At 59.2% G+C, this 21,506-nt stretch overlaps 2 protein-coding genes across 2 annotated transcripts in view; both read right to left on the bottom strand.

The window, feature by feature from the left end:
- Positions 1–699: 699 nt before the first annotated feature.
- On the bottom strand, positions 700–12,347 carry PRSS8 (serine protease 8; the record flags this gene model as incomplete). Its single annotated transcript, XM_082300126.1, has 6 exons — positions 700–1,982; positions 3,526–3,719; positions 4,117–4,412; positions 8,975–9,137; positions 10,046–10,078; positions 12,341–12,347. 6 exons carry the CDS (start codon positions 12,345–12,347, stop codon positions 1,623–1,625), a joined length of 1,053 nt encoding a protein of 350 aa, XP_082156252.1. The 3' UTR covers positions 700–1,622.
- A 1,045-nt stretch (positions 12,348–13,392) lies between these two features.
- FUS (FUS RNA binding protein) overlaps positions 13,393–21,506 on the bottom strand; it is a 46,726-nt gene continuing 38,612 nt past the window's right edge. The window contains exons 13-15 of the mRNA XM_082300190.1: positions 20,121–20,275; positions 17,306–17,477; positions 13,393–13,537 (exon numbers count right to left, since the gene is read on the bottom strand). Of these exons, the coding sequence (XP_082156316.1) occupies positions 13,498–13,537; positions 17,306–17,477; positions 20,121–20,275 (367 nt within the window). The 3' untranslated portion in view covers positions 13,393–13,497. The remainder of the gene's footprint in view (positions 13,538–17,305; positions 17,478–20,120; positions 20,276–21,506) is intronic.

The raw sequence follows: 21,506 nt of genomic DNA, 5'->3' as shown, positions 1-21,506 counted from the left end.
TCCCCCCACCCCAATTTGAGCTCCCCCCACTCTGATTTTGGGGTCCCCGCCTTCCAATTTGGGGTCCCCCCCTTCAATTTTGGGGTCCCCCCCCTTCCAATTTGGGGTCCCCCCCCTTCAATTTTGGGGTCCTCTCCCCTAAAATTTGGGGTTCCCCACCTCAATTTTGGGGTCCCTCCCTTCAATTTTGGGGTCCCCCCATAATTTTGGGCTCCCCCACCTCAATTTTGGGGTCCCCCAACCCTAATTTTGGGGGTCCCCCCTCAAATTTGGGGTCCCGCCTTCAATTTTGGGGTGTCCCCCTCCTAAAATTTGGGGTCCTCCCATAATTTTGGGGTCCCCCCACCCCAATTTGAGCTCCTCAATTCTGATTTTGGGGTCCCCCCCTTCAATTTTGGGGTCCCCCCCACCCCAATTTGGGGTCCCCCCCCTAAAATTTGGTGTCCCCCCACCCCAATTTGAGCTCCCCCCACTCTGATTTTGGGGTCCCCCCACTCAAATTTGGGCTCCCCCTCTTCAATTTTGGGGTTCCCTCCCCCTCCCGGTTTTGGGCTTTCCCAAAATTTTGGGGTCCCCATTTCTCCACCCCCCCAAAATTTTGGGGGTCCTTGTTTGGTTCCCCACCCCCACCCCCCCCAAATTTTGGGGTCCCCCCCCACCCCCAAACCCCAAATAAAGCCGGAAAAGGGGGGAGGGGTCTCCGAGGTTTTATTTCGGGGGGGTCCCACGAGGATTTTTTGGGGTCCCAGCCCCGATTTTGGGGGGTCCCAGGGGTCCTTTTGGGGTCTGAGGGGTCGTTTTGGGGTCACTTCAGCCGATTTTGGGGTCCCAGGACTCGATTTTGGGGTCTCCCCCTCCCCCCCCCCATTGCCGGGGGTCCCACGCCCAGTTTTGGGTTCAAATCCTGCATTTTTGGGGTTCGTGATCCTTTTTTGGGGCGCCACCAATGAAATTTGGGAGCCCAGGAGTCAATTTTGGGGTCCCAGCCCCATTTTGGGGTCATTTTTGGGCTCCCACCCCCAATTTTGGGCTCCCAGGACTCAGTTTTGGGCTCCTACCCTAATTTTGGAGCCATTTTTGGGCTCCCAGGACTCATTTTCGGCCTCCCACTCCCATTTTTGGGGCCTTTTTGGGCTCCCACCCCCAATTTTGGGGTCTCATCCCCATTTTTGAGCTCCCAGGACTCATTTTGGGCTCCCAGGACTCATTTTTGGGCTCCCACCCCCAATTTTTGGGTCTCACCCCCATTTTCGGGCTCCCAGGGCTCATTTTTGGCCTCCCAGAACTCATTTTTGGGCTCCCACTCCCATTTTTGGGGCCATTTTTGGGCTCCCAGGATTCATTTTTGGCCTCCCAGAACTCATTTTTGGGCTCCCACCCCCATTTTTGGGGCCATTTTTGGGCTCCCAGGATTCATTTTTGGCCTCCCAGAACTCATTTTTGGGCTCCCACTCCCATTTTTTGGGACAATTTTTGGGCTCCCACCCCCATTTTTGGGGCCATTTTTGGGCTCCCAGGATTCATTTTTGGCCTCCCAGGACTCATTTTCGGCCTCCCACCCCCATTTTTGGGACCATTTTCGGCCTCCCCTCCCCATTCGGGACCCCCACCCGGGGCTGTTGTCACCCCAAGACGCGCAGCAGGACCCCCCCCCCCAGTGTCACCAGTGCCACCAGTGCCACCCCCGCGCTGGCCCCGGCTGCCCCCCCCGCCCCAGGGTCCCCTCCCGGGCCAGGGGACAGCGGCCGGGGCCAGCCCTGACCCTCGCAGGGGTCACCGGGGGGCTCGGGGGGGGCTTTGGGGACATCGGGGTGGCGCGGGGCCACCTCGGGGACAAGGGACAGGATCCAGGCCGAGTGCGGGGCCACCCCCGTGTAGACCCCGGGGCGCCCGGGGACCCCGCAGGCGTCCCCCCAACTCACCACCCCCGCCAGCAGCCAGGTGCCACCGAGCTGGCAGGTGAGGGGACCCCCGGAGTCACCCTGGGGACAGCGAGGGGACACCGGGGGGTCAGGGACACCGAGGGGACATTGGGGGGTCAGGGACACCGAGGGGACACTGGGGACACTGGGGACACTGGGACCCTCCAACCCGGCAGGTGAGGGGACCCCCGGAGTCACCCTGGGGACAGCGAGGGGACACCGGGGGGTCAGGGGACACTGGGGACACTGGGGACACTGGGGACAATGGGGACACTGGGGACAATGGGAGCCCCCAACCCAGCAGGTGAGGGGACACCCAGAGTCACCCTGGGGACAGCGAGGGGACACCGGGGGGTCAGGGGACACTGGGGACACTGGGGACAATGGGAGCGAGGGGACACCGGGGGGTCAGGGGACACTGGGGACACTGGGGACAATGGGAGCCCCCAACCCGGCAGGTGAGGGGACCCCCGGAGTGACCCTGGGGACAGTGAGGGGACACCGGGGGGTCAGGGACACCGAGGGGACACTGGGGACACTGGGAGCCCCCAGCCTGGCAGGTGAGGGGACCCCCGGAGTGACCCTGGGGACAGCGAGGGGACAGCGGGGGGACACTGGGGACACTGGGTGGTCAGGGACACCGAGGGGACACTGGGGAACACAGGGGACAGAGAGGGGCCAGGGGACACTGGGGACAATGGGAGCCCCCAACCCGGCAGATGAGGGGACCCCCGGAGTGACCCTGGGGACAGCGAGGGGACAGAGGGGGGTCAGGGGACACTGGGGACAATGGGGACAATGGGAGCCCCCAACCCGGCAGGTGAGGGGACCCCTGGAGTCACCCTGGGGACAGCGAGGGGACAGCGGGGACACCGAGGGGACACTGGGGAACACAGGGGACAGAGAGGGGCCAGGGGACATTGGGGACATTGGGGACACTGGGACCCCCCCAACCCAGCAGGCGAGGGGACCCTCGGAGTGACCCTGGGGACAATGTGGGGGGATTTGGGGACATTGGGGACATGGGACGGTTTTTGGGGAACACTGGGGACCCCCGGAGTCGCCCCGGGAGGGGACAGAGGGGACATGGAGGTACTGGGGGGAGGTGACAGTGGGGACAGGAGAGACCCCGGGGCACAGGGGAGGGGACAGGGACAGGGGGAGGTGACACAGGGACAGGGGAGGTGACACAGGGACAGGGGGAGGTGACACGGGGACAGGGGAGGTGACACAGGGACAGGGGAGGTGACACAGGGACAGGGGAGGTGACACGGGGACAGGGGGAGGTGACACGAGGACAGGGGAGGTGACACGGGGACAGGGGGAGGTGACAAGGACAGGGGGAGGTGACACGGGGACAGGGGGAGGTGACAAGGACAGGGGGAGGTGACACAGGGACAGGGGAGGTGACAAGGACAGGGGAGGTGGCACAGGGACAGGGGAGGTGACAGGGACAGGGGAGGTGACACAGGGACAGGGGAGGTGACAGGGACAGGGGAGGTGACAAGGACAGGGGAGGTGACACAGGGACAGGGGAGGTGACAGGGACAGGGGAGGTGACAGGGACAGGGGAGGTGACAAGGACAGGGGAGGTGTCACGCACCTGGCAGGCGTCGCGCTGGCCCTGCGGGAAGCCAGCGCAGAGCGTGTCCCCCGCGGGTGTCCCCAGCCCCTCCGCCGGCGCTGGCGCTGGCGCTGGCGCTGTCGCTGTCGCTGTCGCGTAGAGGCAGCGACAGTGGCGGTGGCTCAGCAGTGGCACCTCCAGCTGCTGCAGCGTCTTGGGGGGTGGCAGCGGCACTGGGGGGGGACAGCGGCGTCACCGCGGCGGGGACGGGGACAGGGGCGGCCGGGGGGTGCTGCGGCCACCGAAGCTGCGTTCCCTCCGTGTCCCCTCCGTGTCCCCTCCGTGTCCCCTCCGTGAGGGACGTGTGCCCCCTGTCCCCCCGCTGTCACCCACCCGCGGTCCGCACGTGTCCCCCCCGGTGTCCCCGATGTCCCCATGTCCCCGGTGTCCCCGATGTCCCCCGGTGTCCCCAGCCCCTCAGTGCCCCCCGGTGTCCCCGGTGTCCCCCGGTGTCCCCAGCCCCTCAGTGCCCCCCTGTCCCCCCGCTGTCCCCGATGCCCCCCGCTGTCCCCGATGCCCCCCGGTGTCCCCAGCCCCTCAGTGCCCCCCTGTCCCCCCGGTGTCACCCACCCGCGGTCCGCACGTGTCCCCAGCCGGTCACCGTGCAGTTGGTTCCGGCCGCGAAGCTGACGCGGGGCCCGGGCACGCACACGGGCCGTACCAATCGCGACGGGCTGGCGGGGGGGTCCAGCCGAGCCAGCGCCAGGTCGCCGCCGATGTCGCCGCCGATGTCGCCGCTGTCGCGATAGTCGCGATAGGCCGGGTGGCGCGCGACGGCGGCCACGCCCCTCACCTGGGCGTCGGGGGGGGGGGACAGGAGCTGCAGCACCCCCAGCGTCACCCGGTACTCGGGGAGGGGGTTCTCCCTGGGGGGGGCACGCACCGGTCAGACACGGGGGGGATTGGGGGGATTTGGGGGGGGTTAGGGGGGTCTTAGAGGGGGTTTGGGGGGATTTGGGGGTCCTAGAGGGGTTTTGGGGGGATTTAGGGAGGATTGGGGGGGTCCTAGAGGGGTTTTGGGGGGATTTAGGGGGGATTGGGGGGGTCCTAGAGGGGTTTTGGGGTGGATTGGGGGGTCCTAGAGGGGTTTTGGGGGGATTTAGGGGGGATTGGGGGGGTCCTAGAGGGGTTTTGGGGGGGTCCTAGAGGGGTTTTTGGGGGGATTTGGGGGGTCCTAGAGGGGTTTTGGGGTGGATTGGGGGGGTCCTAGAGGGGTTTTGGGGAGATTTTGGGGGTTCTAGAGATTTTGGGGAGATTTTGGGGTGGATTGGGGGGTCCTAGAGGGGTTTCTGGGGGGGGTTGGGGGGATTTAGGGGGGATTTGGGGGGTCCTAGAGGGGTTTGGGGGGATTGGGGGGGATTTGGGGGGTCCTAGAGGGGTTTTGGGGTGGATTTGGGGGAGATTGGGTGGGATTTAGCGGGGACTTGGGGGGGATTTGGGATGTCCTAGAGGGGTTTGGGGGAAATTTGGGGGGGTCCTAGAGGGGTTTGGGGGCGAGGGTTGGGGGGATTTAGGGGGGATTTGGGGGGTCCTAGAGGGGTTTGGGGGATTTAGGGTGGATTTGGGGGATCCTAGAGGGGTTTGGGGTGGATTTGGGGGGTCCTAGAGGGGTTTGGGGGGGATTGGGGGGTCCTAGAGGGGGTTTTTGGGGGGTTGGGGGGATTTAGGGGGGATTTGGGGGGGATTTGGGGTGTCCTAGAGGGGTTTTAGGGGAGGTTTGGGGGATCCTAGAGGGGTTTGGGGCAGATTTGGGGGGTCCCAGAGGGGGTTTAGGGGGGATTTGGGGGGTCCTAGAGGGGTTTTGGGGTGGATTTGGGGGGTCCTAGAGGGGGATTTGGGGGGTCCTAGAGGGGTTTTGAGGGGGATTTAGGGGAGATTGGGTGGGATTTAGCGGGGACTTGGGGGGGATTTGGGATGTCCTAGAGGGGTTTGGGGGAAATTTGGGGGGGTCCTAGAGGGGTTTTAGGGTGGATTTGGGGGGTCCTAGAGGGGTTTTTGGGGGGGGTTGGGGGAATTTAGGGGGGATTTGGGAGGTCCTAGAGGGGTTTGGGGTGGATTGGGGGGTCCCAGAGGGGGTTTAGGGGGGATTTGGGGTGTCCTAGAGGGGTTTTTGGGGTGGATTGGGGGGTCCTAGAGGGGTTTTGGGGGGATTTAGGGGGGATTGGGGGGGTCCTAGAGGGGGTTTCGGTGGATTGGGGGGTCCTAGAGGGGTTTTGGGGGGGTCCTAAGGGGGTTTGGGGTGGATTTGGGGGGTCCTAGAGGGGTTGGGGGGATTTAGGTTGGATTTGGGGGGTCCTAGAAGGGTTTTTGGCGGGTCCTAGAGGGGTTTTTGGGGGGATTTGGGGGGTCCTAGAGGGGTTTTGGGGTGGATTGGGGGGGTCCTAGAGGGGTTTTGGGGAGATTTTGGGGGTTCTAGAGATTTTGGGGAGATTTTGGGGTGGATTGGGGGGTCCTAGAGGGGTTTCTGGGGGGGGTTGGGGGGATTTAGGGGGGATTTGGGGGGTCCTAGAGGGGTTTGGGGGGATTGGGGGGGATTTGGGGGGTCCTAGAGGGGTTTTGAGGGGGATTTAGGGGAGATTGGGTGGGATTTAGCGGGGACTTGGGGGGGATTTGGGATGTCCTAGAGGGGTTTGGGGGAAATTTGGGGGGGTCCTAGAGGGGTTTTGGGGTGGATTTGGGGTGTCCTAGAGGGGTTTTAGGGGAGGTTTGGGGGATCCTAGAGGGGTTTGGGGCAGATTTGGGGGGTCCCAGAGGGGGTTTAGGGGGGATTTAGGGTGTCCTAGAGGGGTTTTTGGGGTGGATTTGGGGTGTCCTAGAGGGGTTTTGGGGGGGTCCTAAGGGGGTTTGGGGCGGATTTGGGGGGTCCCAGAGGGGGTTTTGAGGGGGATTTAGGGGAGATTGGGTGGGATTTAGCGGGGACTTGGGGGGGATTTGGGATGTCCTAGAGGGGTTTGGGGGAAATTTGGGGGGGTCCTAGAGGGGTTTGGGGGCGAGGGTTGGGGGGATTTAGGGTGGATTGGGGGGTCCTAGAGGGGTTTTAGGGTGGATTTGGGGGATCCTAGAGGGGTTTGGGGGGGATTGGGAGGTCCTAGAGGGGGTTTTTGGGGGGTTGGGGGGATTTAGGGGGGATTTGGGGGGGATTTGGGGTGTCCTAGAGGGGTTTTAGGGGAGGTTTGGGGGATCCTAGAGGGGTTTGGGGCAGATTTGGGGGGTCCCAGAGGGGGTTTAGGGAGGATTTGGGGGGTCCTAGAGGGGTTTTGGGGGGGATTTGGGGGGTCCTAGAGGGGTTTTGGGGGGAGTTGGGGGGATTTAGGGGGGATTTGGGGGGTCCTAGAGGGGTTTTGAGGGGGATTTAGGGGAGATTGGGTGGGATTTAGCGGGGACTTGGGGGGGATTTGGGATGTCCTAGAGGGGTTTGGGGGAAATTTGGGGGGGTCCTAGAGGGGTTTGGGGGCGAGGGTTGGGGGGATTTAGGGTGGATTTGGGGGATCCTAGAGGGGTTTGGGGGGGATTGGGGGGTCCTAGAGGGGGTTTTTGGGGGGTTGGGGGGATTTGGGGGGGATTTGGGGGGGATTTGGGGGGTCCTAGAGGGGTTTTAGGGGAGGTTTGGGGGATCCTAGAGGGGTTTGGGGCAGATTTGGGGGGTCCCAGAGGGGGTTTAGGGGGGATTTGGGGGGTCCTAGAGGGGTTTAGGGGGGATTTGGGGGGTCCTAGAGGGGTTTTGGGGGGAGTTGGGGGGATTTAGGGGGTCCTAAGGGGGTTTTGAGGGGGATTTAGGGGAGATTGGGTGGGATTTAGCGGGGACTTGGGGGGGATTTGGGATGTCCTAGAGGGGTTTGGGGGAAATTTGGGGGGGTCCTAGAGGGGTTTTTGGGTGGATTTGGGGTGTCCTAGAGGGGTTTTTGGGTGGATTTGGGGTGTCCTAGAGGGGTTTTAGGGGAGGTTTGGGGGATCCTAGAGGGGTTTGGGGCAGATTTGGGGGGTCCCAGAGGGGGTTTAGGGGGGATTTAGGGTGTCCTAGAGGGGTTTGGGGGGGATTGGGGGGTCCTAGAGGGGTTTTTGGGGGGATTTAGGGGGGATTGGGGGGTCCTAGAGGGGGTGGGGGGGACTGGGGGTGTCGTAGAGGGGCTTGAGGGGGATTTAGGGGGGACTTGGGGGGGATTTGGGGGCTCCTAGAGGGGTTTTGGGGGATTTAGGGGGGATTTGGGGTGTCCTAGGAGGGTTTGGGGTGGATTTGGGGGGTCCTAGAGGGGTTTGGGGGGGCTTAGGGGGGATTGGGGGTCATTTTGGGGTTATTTTGGGGACGTTGTGGGGTTATTTTGAGCACATTTTGGGGTGTATTTCTGGTGTATTTTGGGGACATTTTGGGGTATGTATTGGGGTTATTTTGGGTCATTTTGAGGACATTTTGGGTTATTTAGGGGTTATTTTGGGGTACATTTGGGGTATTTTTGGGGGGTTACTCCTGGCGGGAAGCAGTGGGGTCTCAGGGACTATTTTAGGGCTATTTTAGGGCTATTTCAGGGCTATTTCAGGGCTATTTTGGGGCTATTTTGGGGTACATTTAGGGAATTTTTGGGGGTTACTCCCGGCGGGAAGCAGTGGGGTCTCAGGGGCTATTTTGGGGCTATTTCAGGGCTATTTTGGGGTACATTTGGGGTATTTTTGGGGTTTACGGCGGGAAGCAGTGGGGTCTCAGGGGCTATTTCAGGGCTATTTTAGGGCTATTTTAGGGCTATTTCAGGGCTATTTTAGGGCTATTTCAGGGCTATTTTGGGGTACATTTGGGGTACATTTTGGGGGGTTACGGCGGGAAGCAGTGGGGTCTCAGGGGCTATTTTAGGGCTATTTTAGGGCTATTTCAGGGCTATTTTAGGGCTATTTTGGGGTACATTTAGGGAATTTTTGGGGGGTTACTCCCGGCGGGAAGCAGTGGGGTCTCAGGGGCTATTTTAGGGCTATTTTAGGGCTATTTCAGGGCTATTTTGGGGCTATTTTGGGGTACATTTAGGGAATTTTTGGGGGTTACTCCCGGCGGGAAGCAGTGGGGTCTCAGGGGCTATTTTAGGGCTATTTTAGGGCTATTTTGGGGTACATTTAGGGAATTTTTGGGGGGTTACTCCCGGCGGGAAGCAGTGGGGTCTCAGGGGCTATTTTAGGGCTATTTCAGGGCTATTTTGGGGCTATTTTGGGGTACATTTAGGGAATTTTTGGGGGTTACTCACGGCGGGAAGCAGTGGGGTCTCAGGGGCTATTTTAGGGCTATTTCAGGGCTATTTTGGGGTACATTTAGGGAATTTTTGGGGGTTACTCCCAGCGGGAAGCAGTGGGGTCTCAGGGACTATTTTAGGGCTATTTTAGGGCTATTTTAGGGCTATTTTAGGGCTATTTTGGGGTACATTTAGGGAATTTTTGGGGGGTTACTCACGGCGGGAAGCAGTGGGCGGCCGTCAGGACCCAGGCGGGGGCGATCAGGGCCCCCCCGCAGACGTGGCGGCCCCTGAAGGCCACGCTGACCGTCCAGGGCCACTGGCCCTCCTGCGCCCCCGCGCCCCCCACCACGCGCCGGTGCACGGGGGTCCCGCACGGAACTGGGAGGGGGCACAGCGCGGGGGAGGGGCCGTCAGGGACCCCCCCCCAGCCCCGGAATTGTGGGGTCTCCCGCCCACCCCCCCCTCACCCACACACACATCTCCCGTTTTGGGACCGTCCCCCAAAAAATGGGACACCCCCCCCCCCTTTTGGGGTCAAAAATCCCCTCGGATCTGCCCCCCAAAATCCCCTCGGATCTGCCCCGAAAATCCCCTCGGATCTGCCCCGAAAATCCCCTCGGATCTGCCCCCAAAATCCCCTCAGATTCCCCAAAAAATCCCCTCAGATCTCCCCCCAAAATCCCCTCAGAGCCCCCCCAAAATCCCCTCAGATCTCCCCCCAAAATCCCCTCAGAGCCCCCCAAAATCCCCTCAGAGTCCCCCCCAAAATCCCCTCAGATTGCCCCAAAAATGGGACCCCTCCCTTTATGGGACCATCCCCCAAAAAATGGGACCCCTCCCCCCAAAAAATGGGACCCCTCCCAAAAATCGGGACCCCTCCCCTTATGGGACCCCCCTCCCCAAAAAATGAGACCCCCCCCCCCCCAAAATATGGGACCCCTCCACCCAAAAATGGCTCCCCCTCCCAAAATATGGGACCCTTCCCCTTTTGGGACCCTCCCCCAGTAAATGGGACCCCTCCCTCCCAAAAATGGCTCCCCCTCCCAAAAAATGGGACCCCTCCTCTTACGGGACCATCCCCCAAAAAATGGGACCTCCCCACTCAAAAAATGGGACCCCTCCCCCCAAAAATGGCTCTCCCCCCCCCAAAAATGGGACCCCTCCCCTTTTGGGACCCCTCCCCCCAAAAATGGGACCCCCCCCAAAAAACGGGACCCCCTCCCCTTTCGGGCCCCCCCAAACCCAGACACCCCCCCAAAACCAGGACCCTGCCCCTCCCCCCTCACCTGCGTCATCCTCCGCCGCCGCCCCCCAGTGACCTGTGAGGGACAGAGGGGGGGGGGTGATGACGTCAGAGCCCCTTTTTGGGGACCCTTTCCGAGGGTGACAACACCCGAGCCCCTCCCCCACGCCCCGTTTTGGGGTGACCTGGCCGGACACAAGGGGACACCCCGACATCCGGGATGGCTCCGGGCATCCGGGGCGAGCCGGAAAAACCTGTCCCAGGAATGTCCCGCGGGGCCAGGGGGGTGTGACCCCCCCCCCCTCCTCCCCTTCCCCTGTCCCCTCCCCGTGCCCCCCAAAAAATCCGCAGGGACCCCCCCAGGACCGGGTCCCCCCTGAGTCCCCAGCTGGATCCCCCTCCCCAAATTTTGTGCCCCCCCCGCCCCCCCCCGTGTCCCTTCACGATCCCCCCTGGATGTCCCCCAAAATCCCCTCCGCCTCCCAAACTGTCCTTGACCCCTCAGAGCCCCCCTGAGAACCCCCAAAATCCCCTCCGAGTCCCCCCCAAAATCTCCTGATTCCCCCCCCCCCAAAATCCCCTCCAAGTCCTCCCCAAATCTCCTCCAATTACCCCCGAAATCCCCTCAGATTCCCCTCCCCAAAATCCCCTCGGATCTCCCAAAAAATCCCCTCAGATTCCCCCCAAAATTCCCTCAGATCTCCCCCCAAAATCCCCTCAGATCTCCCCCCAAAATCCCCTCAGATTCCCCCCAAAATTCCCTCAGCTCTCCCCCCAAAATCCCCTCAGATCTCCCCCCAAAATCCCCTCAGATTCCTCCCCCAAAATCCCCTCAGATCTCCCCCCAAAATCCCCTCAGATCTCCCCCCAAAATCTCCTCAGATCTCCCCCAAAAAATCCCCTTGGATTCTCCCCCAAAATCCCCTCAGATTCCTCTCCCAAAATCTCCTCAGATCTCCCCCAAAATCCCCTTGGATTCTCCCCCAAAATCCCCTCAGATTCCCCTCCCCAAAATCTCCTCAGATTCCCCCCAAAATTCCCTCAGATTCCTCCCCCAAAATCCCCTCAGATCTCCCCCCAAAATCCCCTCAGATCTCCCCCCAAAATCCCCTCAGATTCCCTCCCAAATCCCCCCAGATTCCCCTCCCCAAAATCCCCTCAGATTCCCTCCCAAAAATCCCCTCAGATTCCCTCCCAAATCCCCTCAGATTCCCCTCCCCAAAATCCCCTCAGATTGCCCCCAAAATCCCCTCAGATTCCCCCTCAAAATCCCCTCAGATCTCCCCAAAATCCCCTCAGATTGCCCTCAAAATCCCCTCACTTTTTCCCACCATGTCCCCTCAGATTCCCCTCCAAACCCTCTCAGAACTTCCCAAAATCCCCTCGACCCCCCCACTAAATCTCCTCACGCTCCTCTCAGACTTCTTCCTCCCCAAAATCCCCTCAGAAAATCCCAAATCCCCTCAGAACCCCCAAATCCCCTCAGATTCCCCCCAAAACCCCTCACGATCCTTTCCCGCCTTCCTTTTACCGCCACATCCCCTCAGAACCCCCAAATCCCCTCGGATTCTCCCCAAATCCCCTCACGATTCTGCCCAAGATTCCCCCTGAATCCCCTCACGAATCCCCTCAAAATCCCCTCGAATTTTACCCCCAAATCCCCTCACGATTCTGCCCAAGATTTCCCCCTAAATCCCCTCAAAATCCCCTTGAAATTTACCCCCAAATCCCCTCACAATTCTGCTCAAGGCTCCCCCTAAATCCCCTCAAAATCCCCTCGAATTTTACCCCCAAATCCCCTCACGATTCTGCCCAAGATTCACCCTAAATCCCCTCACGAATCCCCTCAAAATCCCCTCGAATTTTACCCCCAAATCCCCTCACGATTCTGCCCAAGATTCACCCTAAATCCCCTCACGAATCCCCTCAAAATCCCCTCGAATTTTACCCCCAAATCCCCTCACGATTCTGCCCAAGATTCACCCTAAATCCCCTCACGAATCCCCTCAAAATCCCCTCGAATTTTACCCCCAAATCCCCTCACGATTCTGCCCAAGATTTCCCCCTAAATCCCCTCAAAATCCCCTTGAAATTTACCCCCCAATCCCCTCACAATTCTGCTCAAGGCTCCCCCTAAATCCCCTCAAAATCCCCTCGAATTTTACCCCTAAATCCCCTCACGATTCTGCCCAAGATTCACCCTAAATCCCCTCACGATTCTGCCCAAGATTCCCCCTAAATCTCCTCACGATTCTGCCCAAGATTCCCCCTAAATCCCCTCACGAATCCCCTCAAAATCCCCTCGAATTTTACCCCCAAATCCCCTCACGGTCCTTACCCGCCATCTCCCCTCACGACTCTCCCCTCACGCTCACCCGCAGCTCTCCTCACCAGCCCCCCCCAATCCCCTCACGATTCCCGCCAAAATCTCCTCACGTTTCCCTCTCAAAATCCCCTCACGATTCCTTCCCAAATCCCCCCTCAGGACACCCCTAAATCCCTTCCGATCCCCCTCAAACTCCCTCAGACGCCCCTTTCCCCTCTCACCTCCCGCCGGCAGCAGCAGCAGCAGCAGCAGCAGCAGCGCCGGCCCCGCTCCGTGCCCCGCTCCCGGCTCCCGCCGCCGCCTCCTCATCGCTCAGCTGGGCCGCTGTGGCCGCCGGCACCTTCCGGCCTCCGCCTCCCCTCACCTGAACGCGGCCACGCTCCTTGTACCTGTCCGGAATTTGCCCCCCCACCCCTCACCTGGTGACGAACACGCCCCCGACACCTGTACAGGCACTTCCTGCCCTCCCGCACCTGCGCCGCGACCACGCCCTCCTCGTACCTGGACGGGGCCACGCGTCACCGCCGTGGCCACGCCCACGTTACCTGTACAGAGGCCACGCCCCTTTCCCTAGGTGCGCCCAAACCACGCCCCCACCCCACCCATATATGGTCAAACCACGCCCTTTATGCTAATCATCGAGCGTAAGCCACACCCCCGCAATAGCGCCGACCGCGCACAAACCACGCCCCCAATCCATATATGGTCACGTCACGCCCCTTATGCTAATCAGCAAACCCAAACCACGCCCCGCTCACAGCACGGGCGGCGCGCGTGCCCACCCCCAATGCCATATATGGTCATGCCACGCCCATTATGCAAACCACACAACAAAGCCACGCCCCTCCCTCCTCCCTTAAAGGGCCCCCCCCCATCCTTATTCAGGTGCCCCTCCCTTCATGACGTCAGTGCTTAATGAGCTCCTTAATGAGTCCCGCGGCCGGAAGCGCCTCATTAGGGCGTTAATGAGCTCACAGCGCCGCCCCGCCCCCCCCCCAAAAATCCCCATCCGATCAGAAACGACCCCAAATCCTCCCCCAAAATTCCTTTATTGGGGGGGAGGGGAGGGTTAAAAGCGGGGGGAGCCCGCGGGGGGAGGGGCGGGGGGTGGGGGAGGGGCCGGCAAATAAAAAACGAGGGGTGGGGGAGGGGCGGGGTGGGGGAGGGGCTCAGTAGGGCCGCTCGCGTCGGTCCTGCCGGTGGTCGCCCCTGCGGACACGGAGTGGACACAAGAGCGGTCAGTGGGGGTTGGTCACCCTCATTAGGGGCAGGCTTAATGAGGAGCGTTAATTAACGAGCTAAATGAGGGCCCCCCCGAGTCCCAAATCCCACCGGTTTTACCCCAAAATTCCCAAATCTCCCAAATTCCTGAGCCCTGAAGTTGGAGATTTACCCTCACAATCCCTAAATCCCAGGATTTTCACCCAAATCCCAGGGTTTTCACCCAAATCCCATTAATTCCCCTCCTGATTTCACAGTATTTGCCCTCAAAACCCTCAAATCCCAAAATTTTCACCCAAATCTTAATTCCCCTCTCCCCATTTCCCATTATTTGCCCTCAAATCCCAAGATTTTCTCCCAAATCCCAGGGTTTTCACCCAAATCCCATTAAATCCCTTTACCCAGTTCTTATTATTTGCCCTCACAACCCCCAAATCCCCAAATTTTCACCCAAATCCCAGGATTTTCACCCAAATCCCATTAATTCCCCCTAAATCCCATTAATTCCCCGATTCTCCATTATTTGCCCTCACATCCCCCAAATCCCAAACCCCATTAATTCCCCCCAATTCCTCCCAAACTCCCTCCCCAAATTCCCAAATCCCTGAATTTCTGCCCCAAATCCCCGCATTTCCTCCCCTAAATCCACGATTTCCCCCCCAAATCCCTGAATTCCCCCTAAATCCCCAAATTCCCCCTCACAAATCCAAGAATTTCCCCCCAAAATTTCCCCGAATTTCTCCTCCAAACTCTCGAGTTTTCCCCCAAACCCCAATTTTCCCAAATCCCGCAATTTCCTCCCTTAAATCCCAAATTTTGCCCCCTAATCCCCAAATTTCCCCCCAAACTCACCCCAAATCCCTGCATTTCCCCAAATCCCCCGATTTCCCACCCAAATCCCCAAATTCCTCCCCAAGACCCCAAGCTTTCCCCCCAAAATTGGGCTTTTACCCCCAAAATCCCCAAATTTCCCCCCAAATCCCCCGAATTTGCCCCCCCAAACGCCAAATTCCCCAAATCCCAGATTTTCCCCCTTAAATCCCCAAATTTCCCCCCCAAATCCCTGAATTTCTGCCCCAAAACCCCCAACTTTTCCCCCAAAACCCCGATTTTCCCAAATCCCAGAATTTCTCCCCCAATTTCTACACTTTCCTCCCAAAATTAGGCTTTTACCCCCCAAATCCCTCCCAAATCCCCAGGAATTCCCCCCAAATCCCCAAATTTCTCCCCAAAACCCTGAACTTTCCCCCAAATCTCTCAAATTTACCCCCAAAATCATCAAATTCCCCCCTAAATTCCCAATTCCCCCCCGCAAATCCCCAAATTTTCCCTCAAATCCCCCCCAAATCCACCCCCAAATCCCCCAGAATTCACCCCAAATGACCAAATTCCACTCCCAAATCCCTGAATTTTCCCCAAATCTCCTCCCAAATTTCCCAATTTTTCCTCAAATCCCCAAATTTCCCCCCCAAATCCCTGAATTTCTTCCCAAATTCCCCCCAAATCCCCAAGAATTCCCTTTAAATCCCCAAATCCCCACTCCAAATCTCAGCATTTCTCCCCAAATCCCCCCCAAAATCCCCTAATTCCCCCCAAATCCCTGAATTTTCCCAAAATCTCCTCTCAAATCCCCAAATTCCATCCCCAAATCCCTGAATTTTCCCCCCAGATCCCCAAATTTGCCCCCTAAATCCCCAAATTTTCCCTCAAATCCCCCCCAAATCCCCAAGAATTCCCCCTAAATCCCCACTCCAACTCTCAAAATTTCCCAACCCCCAAATACCTCCCCCCAAATCCCTGAATTTTCCCCAAACCCCCAAATTCCCCCCCAAATCCCCCCCAAATCCCCAAATTCCCCCCCAAATCCCCAAATTCCCCCCCCAAATCCCTGAAAATCCCCGAATTTTCACCAAATCCCCCCCAAATCCCCCCCAAATCCCTGAATTTTCCCCAAACCCCCAAATTCCCCCCCAAATCCCCAAATTTCCCCCCAAATCCCCCCCAAATCCCCAAATTCCCCCCCCAAATCCCTGAATTTTCCCCAAACCCCCAAATCCCTGAATTTTCCCCAAATCCCCAAATTCCCCCCCCAAATCCCTGAATTTTCCCCAAATCCCCAAATTCCTCCCCCCAAATCCCTGAATTTTCCCCAAATCTCCAAATTCCCCCCCAAATTCCCCCCAAATCCCCAAATTCCCCCCCCAAATCCCTGAATTTTCCCCAAATCCCCAAATTCCCCCCCCAAATCCCTGAATTTTCCCCAAACCCCCAAATTCCTCCCCCCAAATCCCTGAATTTTCCCCAAATCCCCAAATTTTCACCAAACCCCCAAATTCCCCCCCCCCAAATCCCTGTATTTTCCCCAAGTCCCCAAATTTTCACCAAATCCCCCCCAAATCCCCCCCCAAATCCCTGAATTTTCCCCCCAAATCCCCAAATTCCCCCCCCAAATCCCTGAATTTTCCCCAAACCCCCAAATTCCCCCCCAAATCCCAAAATTCCCCCCCCAAATCCCTGAATTTTCACCAAATCCCCCCCAAATTCCCCCCAAAATCCCCAAATTTTCACCAAATCCCCCCCAAATCCCCCCCCAAATCCCTGAATTTTCCCCCCAAATCCCCAAATTCCCCCCCAATCCTGAATTTTCCCCAAACCCCCAAATTCCCCCCCAAATCCCTGAATTTTCCCCCCAAATCCCCAAATTCCCCCCCAATCCTGAATTTTCCCCAAACCCCCAAATTCCCCCCCAAATCCCAAAATTTCCCCCCCAAATCCCTGAATTTTCACCAAATCCCCCCCAAATTCCCCCCCAATCCCCGAATTTTCACCAAATCCCCCCCAAATCCCTGAATTTTCCCCAAACCCCCAAATTCCCCCCCAAATCCCCAAATTTCCCCCCAAATCCCCCCCAAATCCCCAAATTCCCCCCCCAAATCCCTGAATTTTCCCCAAACCCCCAAATCCCCCCCCCCAAATCCCTGAATTTTCCCCAAATCCCCAAATTCCTCCCCCCAAATCCCTGGATTTTCCCCAAATCCCCAAATTCCCCCCCAAATCCCCAAATTCCCCCCCCCAAATCCCTGAATTTTCCCCAAATCCCCAAATTCCCCCCCAAATCCCCCCCAAATCCCAAAATTCCCCCCCCAAATCCCCGAATTTTCACCAAATCCCCCCCAAATTCCCCGCCCAAATCCCTGAATTTTCCCCAAATCCCCAAATTCCTCCCCCCAAATCCCTGAATTTCCCCCAAATCCCCAAATTCCCCCCCCCAAATCCCTGTATTTTCCCCAAATCCCCAAATTTTCACCAAATCCCCCCAAATCCCTTCCCCCAAATCCCTGAATTTTCCCCAAACCCCCAAATTCCCCCCCCAAATCCCCGAATTTTCACCAAATCCCCCCCAAATCCCTGAATTTTCCCCAAATCCCCAAATTCCCCCCCCAAATCCCCAAACTCCTCCCCCCAAATCCCTGAATTTTCCCCAAATCCCCAAATCTCCAAATTCCTCCCCCCAAGTCCCTGAATTTTCCCCAAACCCCCAAATTCCCCCCCCAAATCCCTGAATTTTCCCCAAATCCCCAAATTCCCCCCCCAAATCCCCAAATCCCCCCCCAAATCCCTGAATTTTCCCCAAATCCCTGAATTTTCCCCAAATTCCCCCCCCCAAATCCCTCCATTCCTTCCCAAATTCCCCACCCCAAGCCGCCCCCCCCCCCATTTTCCCAAAACCCTCCTTTTTCCCCCCAAATTCCTCACCTCGAGTCCATCTTGCCGGGCCCGAAGCCGCCCCTGTCCCCTCCTCCTCCTCCTCCTCCTCCTCCTCCTCGGCCCCCTCGGAAGCCGCCCCGGTCGCCGCCGCGGCCACGGAACCCCCCCCGCTCGTAGCCCCCGCGGCCCCCGCGCCGCTCCTCGAAGCCCCCGCCGCCGCCTGGGGGGGCAAAAAGGGGCGTGGTCAACGTGGGTGTGGCCAATATGGGCGTGGTCAGTGGTGTGGTCAATGTGGGTGTGGCCATAGGGGGCGTGGCCAGCCCCAAATAGCCCCGCCCAACCCCCACCCCAGGTGCTTTAAGGGCCCCATCTCATCCATAGGAATGAATGAGAAAGGGGCGTGGTCAGGGTGGGCGTGGCCAATGTGGGTGTGGCCATAGGAGGCGTGACCAATCTGGGTGTGGCCATAGGGGGCGTGGCCAGCCCCAAATAGCCCCGCCCAACCCCCACCTAAAGCACTTTAAAGGTCCCTCCTCCTCCATAAAAGTGAATGTGAAAGGGGCGTGGTCAGGGTGGGCGTGGCTAATATGGGTGTGGTCATAGGAGGCGTGAACAATCTGGGTGTGGTCAATGGGGCGTGGCCAACCCCAAATAGCCCCACCCAACCCCCACCCCAGGTGCTTTAAGGGTCCCTCCTCCTCCATAGGAATGAATGAGAAAGGGGCGTGGTCAGGGTGGGCGTGGCTAATATGGGTGTGGCCATAGGGGGCGTGGCCAACCCCCACCTAAAGCACTTTAAGGGCCTCTCCTCCTCCATAAGAATGAATGGGAAAGGGGCGTGGCCAGGGTGGGTGTGGCCAAGGTGGGCGTGGCCAGCTCCAAATAGCCCCGCCCAACCCCCACCTAAAGCACTTTAAGGGCCCCTCCTCCTCCATAGAAGTGAATGGAAAAGGGGCGTGGCCAGGGTGGGTGTGGCCAAGGTGGGCGTGGCCAGCTCCAAATAGCCCCGCCCAACCCCCACCCCAGGTGCTTTAAGGGCCCCATCTCATCCATAGGAATGAATGGGAAAGGGGCGTGGTCAGGGTGGGTGTGGCCATAGGGGGCGTGGCCAGCTCCAAATAGCCCCGCCCAACCCCCACCTAAAGCACTTTAAGGGCTCCTCCTCCTCCATAGAAGTGAATGGGGAAGGGGCGTGGTCAGAATGGGCGTGGCTAATATGGGTGTGGTCATAAGAGGCGTGACCAATCTGGGTGTGGTCAAGGGGGCGTGGCCAACCCCAAATAGTCCCACCCAACCCCCACCCAAAGCACTTTAAAAGCCTCCATAGGAATGAATGGAAAGGGGGCGTGGTCAGGGTGGGCGTGGCCAATGAGTGTGGCCATATGGGGCGTGGCCAGCCCCAAATAGCCCCGCCCAACCCCCACTTAAAGCACTTAAAGGGCCTCTACTCCATAGGAATGAATGAGAAAGGGGCGTGGTCAGGGTGGGTGTGGCCAAATGTGGGCGTGGTCATAGGGGGCGTGGCCAGCCCCAAATAGCCCCGCCCAACCCCCACCTAAAGCACTTGAAAGGCCCCTCCTCCATCGGAATGAATGGGAAAGGGGCGTGGTCAATGTGGGCGTGGTCAATGTGGGCGTAGCCAGCCCCAAATGGCCCCGCCCATCACTGCCCAACCCCCACCCAAAGCACTTTCGGGCCGTTTTTGAGCCGTTTTGGGTCTGTTTCGGGCCATTTTGGGCCATCCCTTACTCACGTGGTTTTGGGCCGTTTTTGGGTGGTTTTGGGCCGTTTCGGGCCGTTTTTGGGCCGTTTCGGGCCGGTTTTGGGTCCATTCTCACCCCTTACCCAGGTGGTTTTTGGGCCGTTTCGGGCCGTTTTTGGGTCCATTCTCACCCATCCCTTACCCAGGTGGTTTCGGGCCATTTTTGGGTGGTTTCAGGCCGTTTTTGGGTCCATTCTCACCCATCCCTTACCCAGGTGGTTTCGGGCCGTTTTTGGGCCGTTTTGGGGCAGTTTTGGGTCCATTCTCACCCCTTACCCAGGTGGTTTCGGCCCATTTTTGGGTGGTTTCGGGCCGTTTTTGGGCTGTTTTGGGGCAGTTTTGGGTCCATTCTCACCCATCCCTTACCCAGGTGGGTTTGGGCCGTTTTTGGGCCGTTTTGGGGCAGTTTTGGGTCCATTCTCACCCATCCCTTACCCAGGTGGTTTCGGGCCGTTTTTGGGCCGTTTCGGGCCGTTTTGGGTCCATTCTCACCCATCCCTTACCCAGGTGGTTTCGGGCCGTTTTTGGGTGGTTTCGGGCCGTTTTTGGGCCGTTTCGGGCCAGTTTTGGGTCCATTCTCACCCATCCCTTACCCAGGTGGTTTCGGCCCATTTTTGGGTGGTTTTGGGCCGGTTTTGGGTGGTTTTGGGTCCATTCTCACCCATCCCTTACCTAAGTGGGTTTTGGGCCATTTTTGGGTCTATTTCCAGCCATTTCAGGGCCATCCCTTACCCAGGTGGTTTCGGGCCAGTTTTGGGCCGTTTCGGGCCGGTTTTGGGTCCATTCTCACCCCTTACCCAGGTGGTTTTTGGGCCGTTTCGGGCCGTTTTTGGGCCGTTTCGGGCCGGTTTTGGGTCCATTCTCACCCATCCCTTACCCAGGTGGTTTCGGGCCGTTTTTGGGTGGTTTTGGGCCGTTTTTGGGCCGTTCCGGGCCGTTTTTGGGTCCATTCTCACCCATCCCTTACCCAGGTGGTTTCGGGCCGTTTTTGGGCCGTTTCGGGCCGGTTTTGGGTCCATTCTCACCCATCCCTTACCCAGGTGGTTTCGGACCGTTTTTGGGCCATTTTGGGGCAGTTTTGGGTCCATTCTCACCCCTTACCCATGTGGTTGCCGCCGCGGCCGCCGCCTCCTCCCGGGTACTTGCCGCCGGCGCCGCCCCCGCCCAGGTGAGGCCCCCCGGGGCCGCCCTCGGGCTTGGGCGCCTTGCACTGGTTGCACTCGTTGCGCCACGAGAAGTTCATGTTCTCACACGCCCTGCGACGTCATCGATGACGTCATCGATGACGTCACCATGTCACCGGTGACGTCACGCGCCCAGCTGATCCCTTCCCAGTTCCCCCTCCCCCCCCAGTTCCGTCTTGTCCCTGGTGCCAGTTGCTCCCAGTTCCCCCTCGGTCCCTTCCCCCGTGTTCTCACACGCCCCGTGATGTCATCGATGACGTCATCGATGACGTCATTGCGTCGCCGGTGACGTCACGCGCCCAGCAGGTCCCGTCCCAGTTGCTCCCAGTTCCCCCCAGGCTCCATCCCGGTTTCCCCCTGATCCCTCCCCTGTGTTCTCACATACCCCGTGATGTCATCGATGACGTCACCAATGACGTCATCGTGTCACCAGTGACGTCACGCGCCCAGCAGGTCCCGTCCCAGTTGCTCCCAGTTCCCCCCAGTTCCCTTCCCCGTGTTCTCACACGTTTCCCCCCCCCCCGGTGACGTCATTGATGATGCGATCGTGACGTCACCGATGACGTCACAGCACAGGGAACAGCGCTGGGCCCATCCCAGTTCCTTCCCAGTTTCCTAAAGACCCCTCCCAGTTCATCCCAGCGTCTCCCAGTCCCCTCCCAGTTCATCCCAGCGTCTCCCAGTCCCCTCCCAGTTCCCCGCAGTCCCCTCCCAGTGCCCCCCAATCTGTTCCCAGTCCCTCCCAGTTCATCCCAGTTTGTTCCAGTCTCCTCCCAGTCCTTCCCAGTGTCCCCCAGTCCCTCCCAATCCCTTCCCAGTCTATCCCAGTTTGTCCCAATCCCCTCCCAGCTCCTCCCAGTCTCTCTCAGTCCATCCCAGTTTGTTCCAATCCCCTCCCAGTCCCTCCCAGTGCCTCCCAATCCTCTCCCAGTCCCTTCCCAGTCCCTCCCAGTGCCCCCCAATCTGTCCCCAGTCTCTCCCAATTTGTTCCAATCCCCTCCCAGTCCCTCCCAGTCCCCCCCAATCCCCTCCCAGTCCCTCCCAGTCTCTCCCAGTCCCTCCCAGTCTCTCCCAGTGCCCCCCAATCCCATCCCAGTCCCTCCCAGTCTCTCCCAGTCCCCTCCCAGTCCCTCCCAATCCCCTCCCAGTCCCTCCCAGTCTCTCCCAGTGCCCCCCAATCCCATCCCAGTCCCTCCCAGTCTCTCCCAATCCTCTCCCAGTCCCTCCCAGTCCCCCCCAATCCCCTCCCAGTCCCTCCCAGTCCCTCCCAGTCCCTCCCAGTCTCTCCCAGTCCCTCCCAGTA

The sequence above is a fragment of the Coloeus monedula genome (genome assembly GCF_965178545.1).
Source record: "Coloeus monedula genome assembly, chromosome: 37".
NCBI classification, from domain to species: domain Eukaryota; kingdom Metazoa; phylum Chordata; class Aves; order Passeriformes; family Corvidae; genus Coloeus; species Coloeus monedula.
Note: the sequence above shows the minus strand (reverse complement) of the source record. Positions and strands in the feature narration are given on the sequence as shown.